The sequence below is a fragment of the Suncus etruscus genome, chromosome 15 (assembly GCF_024139225.1).
Source record: "Suncus etruscus isolate mSunEtr1 chromosome 15, mSunEtr1.pri.cur, whole genome shotgun sequence".
Classification (NCBI taxonomy): domain Eukaryota; kingdom Metazoa; phylum Chordata; class Mammalia; order Eulipotyphla; family Soricidae; genus Suncus; species Suncus etruscus.
Window position 1 is genome coordinate 89,255,815 of NC_064862.1, and position 24,050 is coordinate 89,279,864.

Here is a 24,050-nt window from a genome sequence, read left to right on the forward strand (position 1 = left end):
CCAGGTGTTTCAGGGGGGGCTCACAAGGCTTTGGCCTCGTAGCACTTCAGCCTCAGAACACTTGCTGGCTCCAGGTTACCAAGCCATTTCACAGTATTTGAAGGACAGATTTTTCTGTCAGGGGTCCTCAAACTATGACCCGCAGGTCACATTTGACTCTCCGAGGACATTCACCCATCCTGCCAGGTCTGTTTACCGCTGCTCTCTGTCCTGCTTAGAGACCAAATGACCCAGGCCCACTGTGCACATGTCTAGAATGGGGCCCACAGTCTGACTCCCCCCTCCTCTCTGCCTCTGGACTCCACAGACTACAGCCCACGGACCAGTATCGTTCATGGTTGGGTTTTCTTTTAACTCTAGTCCAGTCCTCCATTTCTGAGCGACAGTAGATTGGCCCTCTGTTTCAAAATTTTGAGGATCCCTGTGTCAAACACTTTCTGTTTGACATTACTCGGTAAGTGAATTCCCAGGCACAATTTCCATTGCCCAATTTTCCAATAAAAATGATATAAATATTTTTATATGTGGATCATTCAGAAGCATTGAAAGTTAATTAACACACTCAATTTACCATGGACCTTAATTACTCTCCATTAAATTGATTTGTTTTAAATAATTATAACAAAACCTATTACCACGCTATGGGGTGCTCTTCACATTTTAATTGATATAAATTGAGGAAAAAAGTTTCTTTTGCATGAAATTGCTCCTCTAATATATCAACCCAATCTAAGATTTTTTTTTTATTTTTTATTTTTATGTTTTGGTTTTGGGTCAAACCTGGCTGTGTTTACAGGTTACTTCTGGCTCTGCACTCCAAAATCCCTTCTTGCAGGCACTGGGAAACACGTGGGATGCCGGGATTTGAAGTACAGTCAGCCCTGCAAAGTCCTGTGTCTGTTTGCAAGGCAAATGCCCTGACACTGTGCAATCTTTCGACCCTCAATGTAAGAGGTTTTTTTGTTTATTTTTTGTGGGGAGTGGTTATTTTTGGGGCCACACCCGGCAATGCTCATGGGTTATTCCTGGCTATCAGCTCAGAAATTGTTCCTTGCTAGGGGGACCATATGGGACGCTGGGTATCAAACCAAGTCTGTCCTGGATCTGCTGCATACAAGGCAAACGTTCTACCCCGTGCTCGTTCAGGCTCCTCAATCTAAGAGTTCTGAAGCTACAATTTATAAAACAAAACACCTTTCTGTATGTTCAAATATGTGAATTTAGTTTTAAATTCATGCCATTTTCTAAACTTTTAAACTGATGGATGCATAGATTTCGCTTCAGATGACAAATATATTCTTTCCTAATTTTATTTTATTTTTATTTATATTTATTTGTTTATTTTTTGGTTTTTGGGGCCACACCCGGCATTCCACAGGTGTTACTCCTACCTCTCTGCTCATAAATAGTTCCTGGTAGGCACGGGGAACCATATGGGATACGGGGATTCGAACCAACTACCGTTGGTTCTGGTTCGACTGCATGCAAGGCAAATGCCGCTGTGATATCTCTCCGAGCCCCTATTTTTATTTATTTATTTTTTTTCGGGCCACACCCATTTGATGCTCAGGGGTTACTCCTGGCTAAGCGCTCAGATATTGCCCCTGGCTTGGGGGGACTATATGGGACGCTGGGGGATCGAACCATGGTCCTTGGCTATTGCTTGCAGGGCAGACACCTTACCTCTAGCGCCACCTCACCTCACCGGCCCCTCTTTTCTAATTTTAATTGTGCATTCCTACTACCAGTTTCAGAAGAGTGCACAGGGGTAAGATACGCACTTCCAAGTTTATTATTGCCAAAGCTGGTCTAATTCTATTCTTCTGCTGAATCAGCTCTATGTGGTAAAAGGGGCTATATTTGGACCTCACACTTTAATTTTATATGGACACTTCTAGGATGACATTCTAGAAGCTCTGTGTTGTTGGGGCTTTATTATATAACATATGTTTTGTTGCAGCTTCAATGAAATTGTATTAAAATGTTCATTCTATCTTCAAACATATCTTAAATGTTGACTATGTTACTGCATTAAGCAGTACATTGAAAAATACATTAAAAATGTCTTTTTTCTAAACATATCAAGCCATCATAGACCACTGTTACACATCTTAATGGTATTTGATACCGTGTTAAAATCTACAGTCTTATAGGAAATCGTACTATAATAGTTTCTCTTTTTAGCACAGAAGGAAACTAACAGGGATTCAGAGATTTACAAAAGAACGAAGATGAGACATTCAGTCAGCACGAAAATGAAAAACTTTCCAGATTCTATTCATGAGTCCGACACAACTGCCCATAAATCTGACTTTTAAAAGCATTAAATTACCCTTACACTCCAGTGACAAGACAGTTCTTTCTGTACCTAGGTATGGGTCTTGGTTCAAGTGGCCAATTGTAGGAATGTGTCCTAAAGCCACAAAATAATTTTGAGTAAAGAACTAATGAAGATGTGACATTTAGTTTGCTCTTTCTTGGATAAGGTCTTTAGATATTCTCTCCTCATGAATTTACTTCATATTTATTTGGAATGTGCTAGCACTGTTCTAAAAAAAACTTTCATATGTTTTCTCTGCTCCATCTGAGTGGTTTTCCCGCATATTAGTACAGAAAATGTACTTGAGATGCCACAAAAGACACCAATTTCCCTTCTGAACATTCTATCAGCATGCAATGAAGACATTATATTATCCACTTGAAGGTAGGCAGTATTCATTATGTAGATATCCTATGAGAACAGACTGAAAAATGAAATTGTAGTTGAAATGTTCCATGGAACATTTTTGAAGTGTTCATTACAAGCAGGGCTCAGTTTCTCACCTGATATTCATAAGAATTATGTTTTTTTAATCATATCCTTCTAATAAAGAACCTGATATTCAAAAAGTCATGGTTTCCAGTTTCAGCAAGTCAAATGACTGTAAAACAGACTAGAATCTACATCTACTTAATACATCCATGATAACCATAAGACTATTTTGACAGATATTTTCAATATCAAAGATGTATCCTGAAAGAATAGGAACTCAGGAAATGAATGATCCTCTGCATTAGGAAAGGTCAGAGAATAATACCTCAAAATTTCAGAAATTAGGTAGTAATAGAAAATATAGTAACAAGGGAAGTTTTGAGAATTGCGGTGAACTTAGAATCTGAAAATTAACCATTCTGTTCATGGTAGGGTTTCATGTATTCTATTTTCTTAATTTTATTTTTATGATCCCAAAACCAAAAGAAAAAAACTTAACAAATCTGACACAACTTGAAAATATATATTGTTTCCAAACGAAGTGATTAAAGTACGACTTTATTGTTTCATTTTACTTAAAATCACAAAAAGGACATTATACACACATATAATAATGTCATTATTCATAGATTCTCCTTGTACAAGGAATCTATTGCATTATCACAGAAGAAAAGCCAGGTAGTCACTTTGGTGGATATTAAATTCTGGCATTTACATACAAACATTATGTGTCAAATGTTTTTTATTAACAATTCCAATGCAAAATTTTCACAGATCTAAGAGATTTTTCTTCAAATCACTGAATGATTTCTGAAACACACACACACACACACACACTCACACAAAATATCATGACATCTTCCTCCCCCCCCCATCTTATTTTGGAATAAGGAGTTAGTTCATACCTGCCTTTCCACAGTGCTTACTTCTAGTTCTATGTCCAAACATCATTTCTGGAAATGTTCAGGAGCCTAGGAGGTTGGAGAGTTCTATTCCAGGTCAGCCACATGCAAGGCAGTCCTTATTGTTCTTTAAAAAATACTGTTCTTAGGGGCCGGGAAGGTGGCGCTAGAGGTAAGGTGTCTGCCTACAAGTGCTAGCCAAGGAACGGACCGACCGCGGTTCGATCCCCCGGCGTCCCATATGGTCCCCCCAAGCCAGGGGCGATTTCTGAGCACATAGCCAGGAGTAACCCCTGAGCGTCAAACGGGTGTGGCCCAAAAACCAAAAAAAAAAAAAAAAAATACTGTTCTTAGGAGCATTTCCCCACTTGAAATATCTAACTGTTCTATCTATCATCCAGGAAAAGTAGAACTTTTAGATGATGCATCAGGAAATGGATTTTGCCTTAATTATCAGAACAAGTAAATGAACTTTGCTTTGATATGGTCATTGTGGACTTGGTGTCTAAGAATTTTTTTCAAGTACTTACCTTAGTCCCTAGTAACAATTATGCTTTAGAGGTTAGGAATTGGGTCCTTTGGTCGTTCATTGAACACTCCTTTTTAAGGTTTATTAAACACGAAGGGTAAAAATATACGTGGCTCATTCTTTTCCCAAAAGAAGCATAGAGTGTTACTCCACCCTGGATTTAGGGGTAGGTACCTGAGACCCACCCATTTCTGGGAGGGGTGTTGGGAACCAGATATTATGTGTGACCTTACCTGCAAGACCGGCCCATTCCTGGGAGGGGTCTTGGAATAGATTGGAACATGAAATGATTTGAATATTACTGAGCTCTGTAGCACTATTATTACTGCACGTGCAATAAAGTATAGCAAAGTTCTATTGGCATTCAGAACCAGAGAGCTTGGTCTCCTCCAAAGGAGGACCTACTTCTATTTTACTAACACTTGGAGAATGAGTGACTGGAGACACACAACCACCTATGGTGAAATGGAGTCCAATTTCCCTAAACTTGCCATCCATAACTTGGTTATTCCATAACTTGTTCTCACGTAAGATGACCATTTTGATATAATACAAAGTATATTTGAAATTTTTCTGGTTCTCAACCCAGAGCTCACAAAGCAGAATATTCTGAAGAATGGGGGTTCTTTAGATGTTTAGAAAGAACACTTTTAGCCACATGTGGGTCTGAGAATGAGGGGACTGAACAGTCATCTTCAGGATGGGGACTTGTCATCAGAGGAAGGCAACCTGGTTAGAGGCTTCAGGTTTCTCCCTCTCCTGCCCACCCCTGACCCCTGGAGAAGGAGTGGGTGGGTACTGAGTCCAGTTATCAAGGGCTAATGATGTGGTCAATTGTACCTCCATAATAATTTTAAAAAGTGAGTTATGTTCTACCTGCTACCCTCATCACTCCTAGCAAATCACTTGTTTCCCCCGAGTTCTGGGAAGTTTTCTAGCACATTATGTGTCCTGGGTGGGGTGTGTGACAACCACTGAATTGGGCGCCTCTGAGGATGCGTGAAGCTCTTTAGGGTTCTCCTGTCCTGGGCCAGAGCGACAGCTCAGAGGTGGGGCGTTTGCCTTGCAGGAAGGCGGTTCCATCCCCGGTTCCCATTTGGTCCCTGGACCCTCCCAGAGCGATTTCTGAGCGCGGAGCCAGGAGGAACCCCGAGTGTCGCCGACATCCCCGACACTGGGCTAGGGGAGGCGCCGGGAGGGGGTGTGGAAAGACCGCCGTCCCCCAAGTGTGGCTGCCTGGAGCAGGCGGGCCCGACCCGGCACCGAGCAGAGCCATCTCGGAGCCCGGGGCAGACCGTCTGGAGACGCGGCCAGGCGCCAGCGCAGGACCCGCGGATGGAGCCTGAGGCCGGGAGGAGAGCCGCTCGCTTCGGAGCCCCAGCTGCTCCGCACACGATAGTTTACAAACTCATCATGTTTTAAAAATGGCAAACTGTCTGGCCACGCCCCTTAGGGGGTGTGGCTCTGCCGTTGCTCCTTCTGGGATTGGTCTTCCTGGTGGCCACGCCCCTCGTTCCTCCTAGCCCCGCCCCGCGCTATATAGACCAGTTCCCCCTCCTCTGTCCCGGATCGCCTCGGAACTTGCATCGAACTCCCCTCGTCGCTCTGAGGCTCCCGCCAGCGGCTCCGACCTCGAACCCCACGTCGCCCCGGATCTCCCGCACGACTCCCCGCGGGCCGATGGCGACTCTGAGCGACCTGCCGGACCTGGTGCTGCTGGAGATCCTGTCGCTCCTCCCGGTGCGCGAGCGGGTCCGCAGCGCCAGGTGAGGCGGGTTCCGGGCTCCGTGAGCTCTGAGCCCTGGGCCGCCCTGACTCGGGTTCGCCTCCCTCTCTCCCTCCCTTCCTGTTTTCAGGGTCTGCCGGCGCTGGATGAGGCTCCTGCGGGACCCCTCGGTGTGGCGACACGCGGACCTGCCCCTCCAGGAGGTATGGATCACCCAGATAAGGGCCAGGGAGGGGGCCAATAGAACCTGGTGTTGAAGGCACATCACATCTTCGGGGGGAAGAATGCTCAGGGACCAACTGGCATCTGCAGTGAATGGACTCCTCGAGCAGGGAGCCATGCAGCCAGGGTCACATGCAGAGGACAAGTGCTTGCGGGGGACGATTGCAGGGTAGTGGCAAGTCCAGGCTCAGTCATCCGATGAGGTCCCCCCACAACCCGCCAAGGGTTCTTGAGCACAGTGCTTGGGTTAGCTGCTAATCACAGCTGGGTGTGGCTCAAAGCTAAATGGATATAGATATAGATATAGATGGATAGATATATTTAGAGTTAGTGCTGCAGACATTTCAGACGGAGGTGAACTTGCCGTTTATGACAGTGCCGGCACCTCAAAAATATTCTTTTTTTTAGTTTTTGATTTTCTGGGGTCACACCCGGTGAAGCTCAGGGCTTACTCCTGGCTCTGCACTCAGAAATCGCTCCTGGCTTGGCGAACCATATGGGACAACAGGAGATCAAGCTGCAGTCCATCCTAGGCTAACACAGGCAAGGCACACGCCTTACCCCTTGTGCCACCGCTCTGGCCCCTCATGGATATTCTTGAGAACTGAGCAGAAGTAACGCTCAGCTCTTCTGGTGTGTTTCCAACAAATTGAAGGAATCTTAAAAAATGTATATTCTGGGGGACAAGAGCAGAGCATAGCGGGAAGACATTTGGCTTCACACAGCTGCCTGGTGGGATCTGTTCATTCCACAGCGTCCCATACAGTCCTCCAAGCCAGTAATGATTTCTGAGTACATAGCCAGAAATCCCTGTGTGTCACCGTCACCGGGTCTGGCCCAAAAAAAAAAAAAATTTTTTTTTAAATTTTTTTATTACTTTGAGAATGGGGGATTTGAACCATATCTGATATTAATCAGGGGCTACTCCGGGCTGGATGGGGCATATTTGGTGAACTCTCGTCCTGCACAGAAAGAGTGGCATTGAACTCCAGGCTCCCAAGTACCAATCTTGTTTCCCAGATAGAAACTATCTAACTATAGTTCTCTAGCCACCCACCCCCTTTTAAGATTGTTTTTGGGTCTCAGCTTGGACACTCAGGGGTTCCTCTGGCCTCTGCACGCAGAAATCACTTCTGGCAGGCCATGGGGACTCTATGGTAAGCCAAGGATTGAACCTGGGTCAAACACTCAAGGCAAACACCCACCCCTTTGTGCTATCAATCTGGCTCTGCCCTGACTTGTTGGGTGTAGTTTTTAGACACCACAAGAGTCCTGCATGAAGGGAAACAGCACCAGCAGACCACCCTGTGGGTCCTCAGTGTGTTGTAGCAGATCAAAATGGGTGACAAAAGATGCCCGGCATGTGTCAGGACTGGGAATAGGCAGAATTTCTGGGGAGTGAATGGATTGGTTGCGAGGGAGGAGGGACATAGATAGATAGAGACAGAGAGAGACAGACAGACAATCTGCATGTTTAGAAGGCAAGTCTTTATACAGGCCTTGGTTTACAAGATTTAGGACCACAAGGCTCACCCAGTGGATAGAAAGAAACAGGGAACAACTATGCCTCTATTTTGGGGCTGACCATCTCCAAGCCTAGATGGGTCCCAATCTCACCTGTTACCTACCTACCTCTCTAGGTGCGCTTCAAGATCATCTGGCATGTCCTGCGCCACTACATAAGGTCCAACCTGCAGTCTCTGTGTCTGCAGGGCCACGTGCAGTTGAAATCTATATTCAACTTTACATTCCATAGCATTCATCCAGAGCTCTTCAAGGTGCTGGGCCAGAAGTGCCCCCACCTGCAGAGCCTCAGCATCCGTTTCGCTGGACTTTGCTCCGTCCCCATGGGCAGGCTGCCTCGCACACTGTTACGCCTGGAGCTGTACCGTTGTGACATCTGCCGGTTTTGGATGGCACGTAAGGAGGACAAGGGCGCGCTGCCTCACCTGCAGCAGCTGGTGCTGGACCACGTGCCTACCTTCCAGGACTGCCACCTGAGGCGCCTCACTTGCTTCCCTGCACTGCGCTCTCTCATCCTCTGTGGCACTTACAGACTCACCCAGGAGGAGCTGGACAGTGGCCTCCGTGAGCTCAGCCACCTGCAGAGGATCGAGGTTCTGAGCAGACGCATCTCCACTGATAGTGTCCTGCAGGCCATCAGCCGCCACCTTCGGGATGTGCGCCACATCCGAGTGACTGTTGGGACCCTCACAGCCACAGGCCTGGAGGCGCTGGAGGGGCTCCCCAAGCTGGCCAGTCTCAGTCTTGTCTCGACGTGTGGCACTGGTGAATTGTGCCTGATCCCATTTGCAGCCCTCCTCTCCTCCTGCCTCACCTTGCCCCGGCTGAGGGTCCTGGAGCTGCAGGGGCAGGGCTGGGAGGGGCAGGAAGCTGAGGCAATGCTGAAGAAAGGGTTGCCCCACTGTCGGGTCATTGTTGGGGCGGCTCTTTCAAGACCACTGATTGGTGCAAGTACACCAGCAATCCTAAGAATTCCAACAAGTTACCGCTCGGATTTCTGTTCTTATCACAGGTTCCCGTTTTTCAAGCCTGTTATTTGACCTGTTATTTCAGTTTGAAGTTTTGTGATTTCTGTCTTCAAATGTTCTTGTGTTGGGAACTGACTTGTTTGAGGACATTTTGCTGTTCTCTCTGCCATAGCCCAGCTTTTCACCTAAAAGCAATATGCAGTCTTGCTGTAAATTTTTGAGCTAAGAGAAAAGAATGTGCAGCTGCAGGACATAATTAAGCTCTATGCCCGGAGGAGAGTAAAAACTGCCTGGTACAGTTATCAGAAACTAGGCCCCATTCCTTAAGACCACATTCCGGAGTAATTTAGGCTGTTATCAATAAGTATATGCTATATTGTCTGTTCAAGATCACTTAGGCAAGCACATATTGCACCATTTCCTGATAGTCAAGCAATTAGGAATGCAGCTAGAAGGACACTAGAAGTTTCCATTGAAATAGCACGTTCAGCATAGCTTGAAGGTCATCCAGCCCCTAGCCCACTGCCCACTTCCTTATGAGCCTTCGCGCCAAAAGTATGATTGACAGCACCTTTGTACTGCCCCCTTCTCCTTCACTATAAAAGAAGGAGTTGTATTTCAATAAACGCCTTTGAACAGTGAAATATTGTCTTAGGCCATTTATTATTAACCTCTCTTAAATTTCTTACAGTGTGGTTGTGCTTCTACTCAGCAAAATAGAAGTGCGGTCGTCTGAGAAGCCTTCCCAGCTAATTCCTGCTGGCCGGGCCCCCCTGGGGGGCTTCTGGACCCTGCATTCTTGGTTCTTATTAGTGTTCAGTTCAACTCGATCTATGGTTTCTTTGAGTTCTTTGAGCACCTTCCATATTTCTTGTCTAAACTCCTTCTCTGAGAGATTGATTAATTGGTTGGCTGTTTCCTGGTCATCAGGATTGTCATCTTCATTCTCTATGTCTGATGCTGGCCTGCGTTTTTTCCCCATTGTCACACTTGAATTGTGTGTTTTTCTACGTGTTGTGGTGGTATTCGTTGGCTAAATGATGTGCACTGCCACGCTCCTGTGGCTGCACCCTTTCTGGGTGGGTTGACTTGCCTCCAAGGAGGGGAGCCCTCCGTGGATGAAGCCTCACACAGGATCAAATCTTAGGCATGTACACGCAGCAGAGAAGAAATTCCGGACAGAAATGCTGGGCTTCAGTGATCCTGCTACGTTTTCAGTGTGTTTTTTTTCTTCTTGTTGCAGTGGCGTTCTTTCCTTAGAAAGAACTCATGGCCGTGGAGCCGCCATGCTCTTCTGGAGTCTCTGGGAGAGGGAGTTTTCTGGGCCCTTTTCAGCTCATGCCCAAGAGGTTTAGGAGACAGGACAGGAGATAAACACACAGAGGCAGCACTCACAGTTTCTCCGGGTTTGGTCCCTTTCCAGCAGTACCTTCCGTCCTGGCTATCATGGCTCTCCCAGATCCTCAAAATGCTCCTGGGTCTTTTCAACTTCCTGGTCTCTAAGTGCCCCTACCTGCAGCCCCAGAGCCTGCTTGTGTCCAACCTGCCCTCATCCCCATGACCAGCCTTCCCGGCACTCTGTGCCAGCGTAGAGGCCCAGCTGTGATCTCCCTGTTTTTTTTTGTTTTTTTTTTTTTGGTTTTTGGGCCACACCCTGTGACACTCAGGGGTTACTCCTGGCTATGCGCTCAGAAGTTGCTCCTGGCTTCTTGAGGGACCATATGGGTCGCCGGGGGATCGAACCGCGGTCCGTCCTAGGCTAGCGCTTGCAAGGCAGGCACCTTACCTCCAGCGCCACCGCCCGGCCCCAATCTCCCTGGTCTTGATGGGGGCACAGGAGGACACTGACCCGCCTGGAGCCGCTGGTTGGTGCTGAACCTTGTGCCCACCTTCAGGGTCTGCCGCTTGCTGTGCCTCAAGTGCTTCTGGACTTCTGGGCACTGCGATGGCTCATGCTGAGCGGCACCTTCCAGATATTCGGGCTACTCAGTGCCAAGTTTGTGCCCCAGCTGATGACCTTTCAGGTCCCTGTTTTTCTTTTTTTCTTTTTTCTTTTTGAGTTTGTTTTTTGAGCTACTACTGGCAGCTCTCAGAGGTTCCTCTGGCTCTGAGCTCAGGACTCACTCCTGGCAGGCTTGGGTTGAGCGACCCTATGGGAATGCGGGGATTAGGCCTGGGTAGAACACTGCAAGGAAACCACCCTCCCACTGTGCTATCATTCTGACTGACCCAGGCCTGTATTTTGGGTGTTTATTTTTGGAAACTCATCCGTGTGGTATGCAGGGGCACAACATTTGATGGTCTGCCCTTGGGTCATCAGCATGTTGTAACTGGGATCAGATGTGTGAGGAAACATGCCCTGTGTGTGTCCTATGGAAAAGGCAGAACTTTCGGAAGTGGCTGGATCCCAATGGCAGAGCCAGAGAGACCTAGACAGAGGCTGGTATAGAAAGAGAATGGCTGGATCCCAATGGGGTGAGTGAGAGGGAGCAGGCATAGTGGGGGGAATTCTTACTTTGCATGCAGTGGCCTCCCCACCCCTCACATGACTCCCTTGGACATCAGACTTTCTGGCCTGGTCCAAAGAAGTAAAACTAGAGCTATTCAGCTAAATATGTATACTGCGATGCCATTCAGTCCCTCATATTGTTTGTTTCTTTGGTAAGTGCCCACCCTGCGGCACTTAGGGGTTGCTTCTGGCTCTGTCCCCTCATAAATGCACACTCCAGGTGGGCTCAGGATAAAACAGCAGATGGCAGCAACTGAACCTGGGGAGGCTGCATGCAAGGCCAAACCCTCCCCACCTTCCTAGGCTCCAGCCCCCAATTCCATGTTCTCAGTCCCATCAGCGGCCGGGCCATACCGCCCGCGATCCTTCCTTCCCACCCTCCCTGCCCCACTTTTCTGCTTCCCCAATGCTGTCCCTGGGTTTTCTCCATGCAGACTCAGGCAGGGTCTTGGCAAGGCTTCCAGGGTCAAGTCCCGCCCACACGTCAAGCCCCGCCCCGAGCAGTCCACGGCCCCGCCCAAGGCGCCTTCCAGGATTGCCATGCCCAGGACTCCGTAGCCCCGCCCCTTCCGTGTGGCTCTGCGGCTTCGTCTGGGATTGGTTTTTCTGGTAGCCACGCCCCTCACCCCTCAAGCCCCGCCCCGTCCTTTAGATACCAGCCCCGCCTCCTCACCAGCAGGTCTCCATCCCGACTTTCAGCCCTTTGCACAGTTGCAGCGACGCTCTGAGGCTGCAGCCCGCGGACCGCGACCTTGTCGCCCCAAACCCCCAGGATCGCCTCGGGGACCCCGCGGGCTGACGGCGTCTCTGAAGGCCCTGCCGGACTCGGTGCTGCTGGAGCTCCACTCGTTCCTCCGGTGCGGAGGCGGGTCCGCATCGCCAGGTGTCCCGGGCCTGGGGGCTGCCTGAGCTCTGAGGCTTCTTGGTCGTCTACCTCGGGGTTCGCCTCCCGCTCTCTCCTCGGGTCTGCCGCCGCTGGGAGATTCCCGCGGGACCCCTTGCTGTGGCGACAGGTCGACCTGGCGCTCCAGGAGGTTGGGGGGCTTCCCCGGGACCCCGATCAGGGCCAGGATGGGGCCACTAGAAGCGGGTGTCCAGGCGCAACTTCACGGGGAAATGATGCCAGGGCCCGGCTGGCGTCTGCAGTGATCTGACATCCCGGGAAGGGCAGCTGAGCAGCCAGATCCACAGGCAACTTGGCAACAGAAAGGATAAACTCGGCTTGAGCGACAGGACGAGTGTGTGCGTGGGGGGGGGGTGTCAGTGGCAGGGCAGGTGCAGATGTAGGCTCAGTAACCCAGGGACCCGTAGGGTCCTCCCCCTCCTCAAATCCGCCACAGGTTCCTGAGACAGTGCTCAGATTTGCCGCTGATCAGGGCTGGGTGTGGCCGGGAGCCAAACAGATGTGTTTAGACAACATGCGAGAGACATCGCAGAGGGCTACAGAACTTGCCTTGTACGACCGAGATGGCACCTCAGGAATAGACATATATATCTTTTTGCTTTGGGGGCTACACCCTGTGATGCTCAGCGGTTACTATTGGCTATGCGCTCAGAAATCGTTCCTGGCTGGGGGACCCTATGTGATTGCAGGGAATCGAAGCTCAGTGTGTCCTGGGTTAGCCGCGTGCAAGGCCAATGCCCTACCACTTGCGCCACTGCTCCAGCCCCTCATGGATATTCTTGAGCACTGAGTACAAGTAACTTCCTGAGCTCTCTGGTTTGTTTCCAACAAATTGAATGAATTGCAATACTTTAATTTGGGCGGCTGGAACAATAGCATAGCATTAGGTCATTTGCCTTCACGCAGCTGCCCAGAACAGACCTGTTCGATTCCTGGCATATCATATGGTCCCACCAAGCCAGTAACTATTTCTCAACACATAGCGCTATGGAACCCCTGTGCGTAAGCGGGTGTGGCCCCAAACAAAACAAAACAGAAAGATAATTTTTTTCTTTATTTTGAGAATGGGGGATATGAAGCATACCTGATATTGATCAAGGGCTACTTTGGCTGGATGGGGGAATATTTGGTGCACTCCTGGTGATGCAGAAAAAGTGGCCTTGAACTCCAGGTTCCCGAGTAGCAAGTTTGTACCCCAGATAAGAACGAGCTCTCTAGCCTCTCCCTTTTTATTCAAGTTTGTTTTGGATCTCAACTTGGACACTCATAGATTCCTCCAGGCTATTCAATCCGATATCACATCTGGCAGGGAATGAGGACCTGTGGTATGCCAGAGATTGAACTGGGTCAGTCACACTCAAGGCAAACACCCCTTTTTGCTTTCACTCTGGCTCAGCCCTGATTTTTGGGGTGTAGTTTTTTAGACACCACAAGAGTCCTGTATGAAGGGAACCAGCACTGCCAGACCAACATGTGGGTCCTAAGCGTGTTGTAACAGATCAAAATGGGTGATGAAACATGCCCAGTACATGTCATAACTGGGAAAAGGCAGAATTTCTAGGGAGTGAATTGATTTGTTGCCAGGGAGGTAGGGACATAGAGAGATAGAGATAGAGACAGAGACAGAGAGAAAGAATGAGAGGCTCCCCAGGACTGAAACAGATATTGGGATTTCTGTCTACCAAGCTTGTGCTCCAGATGCTGAACTAGCTTTCTGACTATTGGGATTTGTTCTTTTAATTTGTTTTTGTTTTTTGGGGGGCCCACCCAGTGATGATCAGGGGTTTCTCATGTCTCTGTGCTCAGAACTCACTCCTGGCAGGATTGGGACCCTATGGAAATCCTGGGTCCGTCTCGGGTCAACTGCATACCAAAAAAATACCCTCACAAGGTGTGCTATTGGTCTGGCCCACCTTAGACTTTTAGGGGTTTGTTTTTCAGACACCACAGGTCAGGCTTGGAAGGATAGGACTCGTGAAGGCCACCTTGGAGGTCCTCAGTGTGTTGTGACAGAGACCAAAGCTGGCAGGGAGCCATGTCCTGCAAGTGTCCTACAGGGAAAAGCAAGAACATCTGGGGAGTGGTTAGATCAATGGGGGTGGGGGGAAGGAGAGAGACAGAGATAGAGAGACACAGAGAGAGAATGCTTAGAAGGAATGCTGTGTATAGGCATTTGTTTATAGTTTATAGAACCACAAAGCTCATTCAGGGGAAGAAAGAATTGAGGAACATCTGTGCTCCTATTTAGGGGTGATGCCCATCTTCAAAATGAAATGCAGCACAGACTCCCTCTTACTTTCCTCCCTTTCTCTCTATACCTCCTAGGATCTTCTCAAGAATGTGTGAAAAGCCTGCCTCAAACCCTATGCCAGCTGAAGATGCACAACTGTGATAAATTCGTGGTCTTGATGGTGCACAGGGAGGTCAGGGGTGCGCTGCCTGGCCTGGAGCAGCTGGTGCCGGACTGTGTCCCTCTTTGAGGACTTCACCTACCATTTAAAAAAAACCCTTTATTTATTAATTGATTGGTTTTTGGGTCACACCCACAGTGCTCTGGGTTACTCCTGACTCTGATATCAGAAATTGCCTTTGGTAGGCTGAGGGACCTCCTGGGCTGCTGGAATCCAAATGCACTACTGCTCTGCTCTCTCTCTGGCCCCTGTCACTTATGTTGCCTCAACTGCTTCTGGGAGCTGCACTGGCTCATATTATGTAACATCTACTGGATATTGGGGTTCTTGAGTGCCAAGGTTGTGCTCTGGCTTATGAAGTAGCTCTCTGGCTCGTTGTATTTTTAGTTCATTTTTTTGTGTGGCACAACTGGCAGTGCTCAGAGATTCCTCCTGGCTCTGAGCTCAGAATTCCCTCCTGGCACGCTTGGGGTTGGGGGACTCTAGGGAAGCCTGGGCCTGGGTTGGCTATTTCAAGGAAATATAGCCTCTCCACTGTGCTATAGCTCTGACCCCAATCCTGTATATTGGGGGATTTGTTTTGGAAACCAAATGGTCCGCCATGGACAGGGACAACACTTGATGGCCATCCTTTAGTTCATCAGCATGTTGGGAGTGGGATCAATGGGCAGGGAAACATGCCCTGCATGTGTCCTAAACTGGAAAAGGCAGAACTTCTAGGAAGTGGCTGAATCCAAAGGACAAAGGACACACACACACACACACACACACACACACACATACAGTCATAGAGACTGACAGATAATAGAGAACTGCATGATTCCAATGTGAGGAGAGATAGAGAGAGAGAGAGAGAGAGAGACAGACAGACAGACAGACAGAGAGACAGACACACACACACACACAGAAAGTCATAGCAACCACAGAGATAGAGAATGGTTGGATTCCAATGTGGGGAGGGTGAGAGGGATCATGTGTACAAAGGGAGTTCTTGCTTTGCGTTCTGTAACCTCTCTGCTCCTCCCATGTCCCCCCTTGGATTTCAGGCACTCTGGTCCTGTCAACAAGTCCATCAAAATCGATTTCACTAAAGATGGACAGAATACTCGATTCCTCTTTTTGTGTACTTGTTTCTTCGGTCAGTGCCACACTTGGCACTCTCAGAGGTTGCTCCAGGCTCAGCACCCTCAGAAATGCACTCTGCACACTCCTGGAGGAACCAAGACTCTATGTCAGATGTCAGAGCCCTCCATGTCAGATGTCAGAGGCTCCAGGCAAGGCCAAAGCCCTCCCCGCCTTGCTGTCGCTCCAGCCCCCGGTTCCATGTTCTCAATCCCTGTCAGCAGCGGGGCCAAATTTCGCGATCTTCCTTCCTAGCCTCCCCGCCCCAAGCCTTTTCCTGTTTCCAGGTGATGCTGTCCCTTGGCCTTCTCCATGCAGACTCAGCCTCCTCCTTGGGCTTCCCAGAAGTCAAGCCACGCCCCGAGTGATCCGCACGGGCTTCCGCCTTGGACCGTTACGGCCACGCCCCGACAGCACATAGCCCCGCCCTCGGGTGTGGCCTGCCTGCAACCTCCAACCTCCGGGTTGGTGTCTTTGGCCACGCCCCTGGCCCTCTAGCCCCGCCCACTGGTATAAATACCAGCCCCTCCAGCTCTTCTCGCAGTCGGGATCCTGACAGCCAGCAGCCTTGACGTGTTGCACTTGGGCTCTGGCTCCTGACAGTGGCTCCCCATCCTTCTGCCCGACCCCCAGCATCGCTGATGGCGTCTCTGAGCGACCTGCCGGACTTGGTGCTGCTGGAGGTCCTCTCGCTCCTCCCGGTGCCGGACCGGGTCCGCAACGCCAGGTGAGCGCGCGTCCGGGGCTCCTGAACTCGGAGCTCCCCTGGGCGTTCTGACTCGGGTTCGCCTTCTCCCTCTCCCCCTGCCCAGGTCAGCCGGCGCTGGAAGAGACTCGTACGGGACCCCTCGATCTGGCGACGCGCCGACCTGCCACTCCAGGAGGTATGGGGAGCATCTCGGGGACCCCGATCAGGGCCGGGGATGGGGCCCCTGTACCCCGGTCTCCGGGCGCATCTTGCTGGGGAAATGAACGTCAGGGCCCAGCTAGCATTGGAGGGAATTGATTTCCCGGGAAGGGCAGCAACAACCATATACAACACCTGCAATTTCGCTACAGAAAGAAGCAAACTCGGGCTTGAGCTATAGGACAACCCGCCACAGGTTCCTGGGCACAAAGCTCGGGTTCGCCCTAATCACGGCTGGGTGTGGCCGAAAGCCAAATATACGTTTAGAACTGGTGCTGGAGATATCGCAGAGGGAAGAGGAACTTGCCTTGTATGACAGCGCTGGCACCTCAGGGATATTCTGTTTGTTTGTTTGTTTGTTTTGGGTCATACCCAGGATGCTCAGGCGTTACTCCTGGCTTGGGGACCATATGGGACGCCGGGGAATCGAACCACTGTCCATCTAGGTTAGTCGTGTGCAAGGTAAATAAATGCCCTACCACTTGCCCCATGGTCCAGTTATTCATGGATATTCTTGAACAGTAAGCAGAAGTAACTGCCTAAGCTCTTCTAGTTTGTTTCCAGTAAATTGAATGAATCTTAAGATTTTTATTTTGGAGGCCAGTGCCATAGCATAGTGGTAGATATTTGCCTTCACGCTGCTGCCCACGACAGACCCGTTCAATCCACCGCATCCCATATTGTCCTACAAGTCAGTAATGATTTCTATTTATTTTATTTTATTTTTATTTAAAAAAGATGCAGCACATAGTTGACATAACTGATCATAATGCATTTGCTTCAGGAAGAGCAAAAGCAACATGATTTAAAAAAATAGAAAATTGAAAGAAAAACCTAAGCGATAGGATAAAAGGAAAGAAAAAATTCAGTATCAAGTATATCTATGAAAATTTGGAATCAACAATGAACTCATTAAAGTGCTAGCAGAAAGTTTAGAAAGCTCTTCTTACTTTAAAAAAATAGTTAAAAATACAGTGAAAAAAGGTGTGAGAGTAGCAACTGTTGTTCGTAGAGGCTCAGCAAAACATGGGGGAAATGGAAAGGAGAAGCCGTGGCCTAAATACAAGGAGACCTTACCCCTGAAATTGTCTGGCATAAGATCAACTCTTGGCTCCAGGCATACTAGGCTGACCAACTCCTGAGTCATTCTTTGTTGACAAACTCCTGAGTTTGTGGTCCTGGTAAAAATCCCCCCCCCACACACACACACACATATTCGCTGTGGCTTGTGGCAGGTTTCTGTAGTTTAAAGATTCATGTTCCTGGTGTAAGGCCCCACAGCATTACAAAAGTTGTGTTCCCATTTCTATTAGATAAGAACTTCTTAGTATATAGAATAGTTTCCTATTTTAATGTGCCTATAGAAAAAAAAAAAACAGGACAGTGCCATAAGGTCTTATTGGTGCATATGGGGCCAAGGGAACAAGTCCAACAGTCCCCGTAACTTGGCTCTAACATGAAGTCTAAACGGGGCCGGAGAGATAGCATGGATGTAAGGCGTTTGTCTTTCATGCAGAAGGTCATTGGTTCAAATCCCGGCATCTTATATGGTCTCCCTGAGCCTGCCAGGAGCAATTTCTGATCATGGAGCCAGGAGTGACCCCTGAGTGCTGCTGGGTGTGACCCAAAAAAACAAAAAACCGAAAACAAAAACATAAACATGGGCTCTAAACAGTGAGGCTCTTCTAACAGAATTCCTTATAGAACAGATGGGGGGGGGGGAGGGAATCCCACAACAAAAAAAGCAAGCTAGTAATGATTTCTGAGCATATAGCCATAGGTAACCTCTGTGCGTCACCGGGTTAGACCCAAGAATAAAATAAAAAACAAAACCAACATTTTTTCTTTATTTTGAGAATGGGGGATTTCAACCGTACTTGGTATTAATTAGGGGCAACTCTTGGCTGTACAGGACATAATTGAGACACTCCTAGTAATGCCCAGAAAAAGTGGCATCGCACTCCAAGCTCCTGAGTACCAAGCTTGTTCCCCAGATAGGAACTAAATCTCTAACCCACACATTTTAAGTTTGTTTTTGCATCTCATCTTGGACACTCAGGGGGACACTATGGTATGCCAAGTGAACCTGGACTGACAACACTCAAAGCAAACACCCACCCCTATGTGCCATCCATCTGACTCTGCCCTGGTTTTTTGTTTGTAGTCTTTAGACACCACAAGAGTCCTGTATGAAGGGAAACAGCATTGGCGGACCAACATGTGGGTCCTTAGCATGTTGTAATAGCTAAAAATGAGTGATAAAACATGCCCGGTTTGTGTCCTACCTGGGAAAAGGCAGAATTTCTGGTGAGTGAATTGATTTGTTTCGAGGGAGGGAGGGACACAGAGACAAAGACAGAGACAAACTGCATGTTTAGAAGGCATGCGTGTGTACAGGCCCTGGCCTATAGGATTTAGGGCCACAAGACTCAGCCAGTGAATGAAAAGAAACAGGGAGCAGCCGTGCCCCTCTATTGGGGGCCTGCCCACCTCCAAGCCCAGACGGGTCAGAGGCTCACCTGTTACCTGCCTACCTCTCTAGGTGCGCTTCAAGATCATCTGGCATGTCCTGCGCCGCTACATAAGGTCCAACCTGCAGTCGCTGTCCCTGCAGGGCTACGTGCAGTCGAAATCCATGTTGTGCTCCACGTTCCATAGTATTCAGCCCGAGTTCTTCCAGGTGCTGAGCAAGAAGTGCTTCCGCCTGCAGCGCCTCAGCATCCGTTTGGCTGAACTGCTGTCCATTCCCATGGCCAGCCTGCCTCGCACCCTGCGCCGGCTGGAGCTGCTCAGCTGTGACATCTCCCTGGTCTGGATGGCTTGTAAGGAGGACGAGGGCGCGCTGCCTCACCTGGAGGAGCTGGTGCTGGACCACGTGCCCACCTTCCATGACCGCCACCTGCTGCGCCTCAGATGCTTCCCTGCACTGTGCTCTCTCTTCCTCTGTGGCACCTACGGCATCACCCAGGAAGGGCTGGACAGTGGCCTCCGGGAGCTGAGCCACCTGCAGAGGATCGAGATTCTGGGCAGCCGCATCCCCACTAACCATATCCTGCTGGCCATCAGCCGATTCGTTCCTGATGTGGGCCATATCCGGGTGACTGTTGGGACCCTCACACCCACAGGCCTGGATGCGCTGGAGGGGCTCCCGAAGCTGGCCACTTTCAGTCTTCTCACGACCTGTGGCACTGATAAAGTGTGCCTGATCCCATTTGCAGCCCTCATCTCCACCTGCCTCACCTTGACTCAGTTGAGGGTCCTGGAGCTGCAGGGGCAGGGCTGGGAGGGACAGGAAGCTGAGGTGATACTGAAGAAAGGGTTACCCCACTGTTGGGTCATTGTTGGGTCAGCTCCTCCACAAACCACGGACTGGTCGAGGTTCATCAGCAATCCAAAAATTGCCAAACATTTCCCTGTGCGAAGTCTGTCCTCATCATAGGTCGGAAGTCGGGGTCCATGGTATGTTGGGGAGGTTTTGTTATGTTTTTGTTTTATCTATATATCTCCTATTTTTTTGCCTTTTTTTGGGGGGGGGAAGCATCCAGGGGTGCTCATGGGTTACTCCTGACTCTGTCCTCAGAAATCGTCCCTGGCAGGCACAGGTGACCTAATGGGTTGCAGGGGTTCGAAACACCTTCTCTTCTGAATTGGCTGCTTGCAAGGCAAATGCCCTACTGCTGTGGTATCTGTTCAGCCCTAGATTTTCTTTAGCTCTTCAAGAAACACACAAGTTCTTTGTTGAATAGAAACTGTTGGGTTTGCTATGTTGTCAAATATTCCTGGATCAGGGTGGGGGTGGTAGCCAGGATAGCCAGAGGGAGGGCATTTGCCTGGCCTGGAGTGACTCCTGTTTGCTATCCAGCATCCCATAGGGTCTCCTGAGCTTGTCTCGTGTGAATGCTGAACCTAAGTTGACACCCGAGTTCTGCCTGGTCTGGCTCATTAATAATATATATTCATCAGGCACCATGTTTTTTAGTAGGTGAGATTCATCGAAGCCATGAAGGGATCTGACCTGGATCCAGGAGAATTTCAGACTCCAGACAGCTCACAGGGTCCTCAGTGACAGAAGCTGGTGGGCTTGGGAGAGGGTATGGGCCGGTATCCCCAGCGCCAGGAATTGGAGCTAGATGCTGAGAAAGGCACCATGGAAAGCGCCAGGAATCCGAGTTGTTCCCCCTTGCCACAGCACAGGTGGGAATGAATGAGAGGCTTCCAGGAGTGAGATGGATATTGGGGCTCCTGAGTGCCAAGCTTGTCCCTGAGATGAAAAACTAAGTTTCTGGCCTCAGGTGGTTGTTTTCAATTTGTGTTTTGGATCAAAGCTGGTGATGATTGGGGATTCCTCCTGGCTTGATAGGAGACCCTAAGGGAAGCTGTGGGTAGAACTCTGGTCAACTGCTTGCAAGAAAGCACGCTGCCCACAGTGCTATAGCTCCAACTGACCCTGTTTTATGGGGGTGTTTGAGACACCCCAACAGTCTGGGATGGATGGGGACAACACTTTGAGGACAACCTGTGGATCCTCAGTGTGCTGTAAAAGAGAACAAAGATGGCAGGGAAACATGCCCTGCAAGTTCTGAAGGGAAATGGCAGAACTCCTGAGGAGTGGCTGGAACCATTTGGAAGGGGGAGAAACAGAGACACACAGAAAGATATAGATAGAGAAAAATGGTTGAGTTTCCATTAGCAGGGGAGAGAAAGAGAAGTAGAGGACAAGGAGAGCATGATTGCCAGGCATGCTTGCATACAGTCACTTGCTTAGTCATCAGGGCCACAGGGCCCACCCAGGGAAAGGAGGAATCCGGGAGCAGCTGTGCTCCCATGTGGGGGGCTGTTCATGTCAAGCTAAATGGGGCACAGGCTTACCTCATCCCTGCCTCCCCTCTTCTCTCTCCTAGTCCCTTCCCAAGAGTATTTGACATGTCCACCATGGAGACGCCATGGATGATGCCAGCATTCTTTACAAGAAGTTTATGGTCATCTGCACCTCAGAATTTCAGTCTTCCTCGAGGTACTATTCCACTACAGCTACCAGCTGCATTGCCTGAGCCTGCACGTGGCCGACCTGCTGCTCATCCCCAGGACCAGCCTGCCTCGCACCCTGTGCCGGCTAGAGACGCACAGATGTGACATCTCTCTGGTCTGGATGGCACAAGAGGGCAACGAGGGTGTGCTGTACACCTGGAGCAGCTGATGCTGGACCGCATGCCCGCATTCCAGGACTGCCGATGCGGTGACTCAGCTGCTTCCAGTGTTGTGCTGACTCATTCTGGGTGGCACCTACTGCCTCACCGAGGCATGGCTGGACAGGGACTGGCAGAGCTGAGCCCCCTGCGGAGGTCGAGGTGCTGGGCTGCACCATCTTGCCTGATAGCATTGAACATCTGGCTGTCACCTACATAACATTACCACATCCTGGCGACCATAGAGGGCCTCTTATATAGTGGCCTGGCATTGCCAGTGTAGATCCCAATGCCGGAGCGCTTTGGTCTATTGGCAACAGCTGACACCAGGGACGTGTGCACCCTCGCCACCCAACTGCTCTCCTCCTGCCTCACCTTGCCCGGCTGAGGGTTCTAGATCTGGTTTCCCCGGATAATGGACTGGTGGAGGACTGTCAGCAAACTCAGAAGCAAGCCATTTGGTTGACAGTCATTTTTGCAAGCCTGGTCTTAGGGCCACAGATACCTGAGCCGCCCCATCTTCCCCATCCCCATCTCTTCCCCCTGCTCCCTGGAACCCTTAAGAGAATTCCCCTGCAGGCTGATGGGGTCTTTGAAGGACCTGCTGGACTTGGTGCTGCTGGAAGTCTTCTCCCTCCTCCTGGTGTGGGACCCAGCCTGCAACTCCAGGTGACCCAGGCTCCCAGGGGCTCCCTGAGCTCCGAGTCCTGAAGGGGTCTTTCTACACTTGATCTTAGCCAAAAGACTGAGAAGCAATGAAGGGGTCTTTCTAACTGCGGTGTGTTTCCCCCTTTGCCCTAAGGGTCAGCGAACCCAGAGAGGCTGACAGGACCCTGCAAGACCCTTTGATGTGGTGACACAGCAACCTGAAATACTACAAGGTCTGGAGGGACGCCCCTTTTTTCCCCATCAGGGTCAATGATAGGGCCACTAGAATCAGGGGTTTTTGTGCTCAATTCAATAGTAGAAATCTTAAAAAAATTGTATTTAAGGGCCAGAGCATTAGCATAGCAGTAGGCTGTTTGTCTTGCATCCAGCTGACACTGGACAGACCTGGATTTTATCCCTGGCATCCCATATCGTTTCCGAAGCCAGGAGTGGTTTCTGAGCGCATAGCCAAGAGTAAGCCCTGAGTGTCACTGGGTGTGGCCTAAAAACAAACAATTTTTTATTTTGGGGCTGGAGAGATAGCATGGATGTAAGGTGTTTCCTTTCATGCAGAAGGACAGTGGTTCAAATCCCAGCATCCTATATGATCCCACGAGCCTGCCACTAGTGATTTCTGAGCATAGAGCTCGGAGGAACCCCCGAGTTCTGCCGGGTGTGACCCAAAAACCAAAATAAAACATTTTTTTAATTTAAAATTTATTTTTGGGGCTGGAGAGGTGGCCCTAGAGATAAGGTGTCTGCCTTGCAATCGGTAGCCAAGGAAGGATCGTGGTTCGATCCCCCAGCATCTCATATGGTCGACCAAGCCAGGGGCAATTTCTGAGCGTTTACCCAGGAGTAACCCCTGTGCATCAAACGTGTGTGGCCCAAGAAAACAAAAACAATTTTTTTTATTTTGCGAAGGGCAATTTAAATCATGCCAGGGAGCATTCATTGGCTTCTCTGGCTGGTTATTCAGGAGGGCACAACCGGTTGTGCGCAGAGGAAATGGAGGTGCTGGGCATTGAACTGAGTAGCAAAATTATGCTCCAGATATGAACTAACTCTCAGGGCCCGTTTTGGGTGCTCCCGCCGCCTCCGCTGCCTCCCGCTCACCCTGGCCACTGTTGCCAAGGCCGCATGCAGGACAATGGCTTGATTGGCCCTGAGAAGATCTCTGGGAGTTGGGTTGAGGTTTGGTTATCCCACAGAGCCCAAAAGGGATAGGGAAGCCCACACAAGGGAAATGGAATCAGTTATGTTGTTCCACAGTGAATCATGCACACAGACCAGAGGGTAAATAGAGGCCAGAGGTCAATCACAAGCCAATGACCATCCAGCCAGCTGCTCCAAATCAGGGGGTTCTCAGCCAACAAACCCCAAAGCAGAGTCAAAAGACTTGGCCTAGCTCCAGATGGTTGTAGTACCGAGTTACGCCAGGAGGTGAGAGCACAGCCCCGACTTAGTCAGGTAGAAGACACTGGCAATGCTAAGGCTGGAAATTCAGAGAAAGAGAGGCTCGGGGTGCCTTGCAGGCTGCCAACCTGGGACTGACCTGAGTTCCATCTCAGGCATCTCATCTGGCCCAATTTCCGAGATCAGAGCCAGGAGTGCCCGTGAGCACTGCAGGGTGTACCCCCCTTTGGAACCCCTATCCCAACTTTTGCCTAGCTCACCTGGATGGAAGGGGTGTGTGGTTGCTAATAAGGGGGATTGCCTCAGGGGTAAGAGATGACTCAG

The 24,050-nt window shown here is 49.6% G+C and overlaps 1 protein-coding gene across 1 annotated transcript in view; it reads left to right on the forward strand.

Annotated features, from left to right (window-relative positions):
• Window positions 1–24,050, forward strand: part of LOC126030150 (F-box/LRR-repeat protein 12-like) — a 106,219-nt gene that overhangs the window by 66,312 nt on the left and 15,857 nt on the right. Inside the window, exon 3 of the mRNA XM_049788333.1 lies at window positions 19,019–19,480. Coding sequence (XP_049644290.1) covers window positions 19,019–19,480 — 462 coding nt within the window. The remainder of the gene's footprint in view (window positions 1–19,018; window positions 19,481–24,050) is intronic.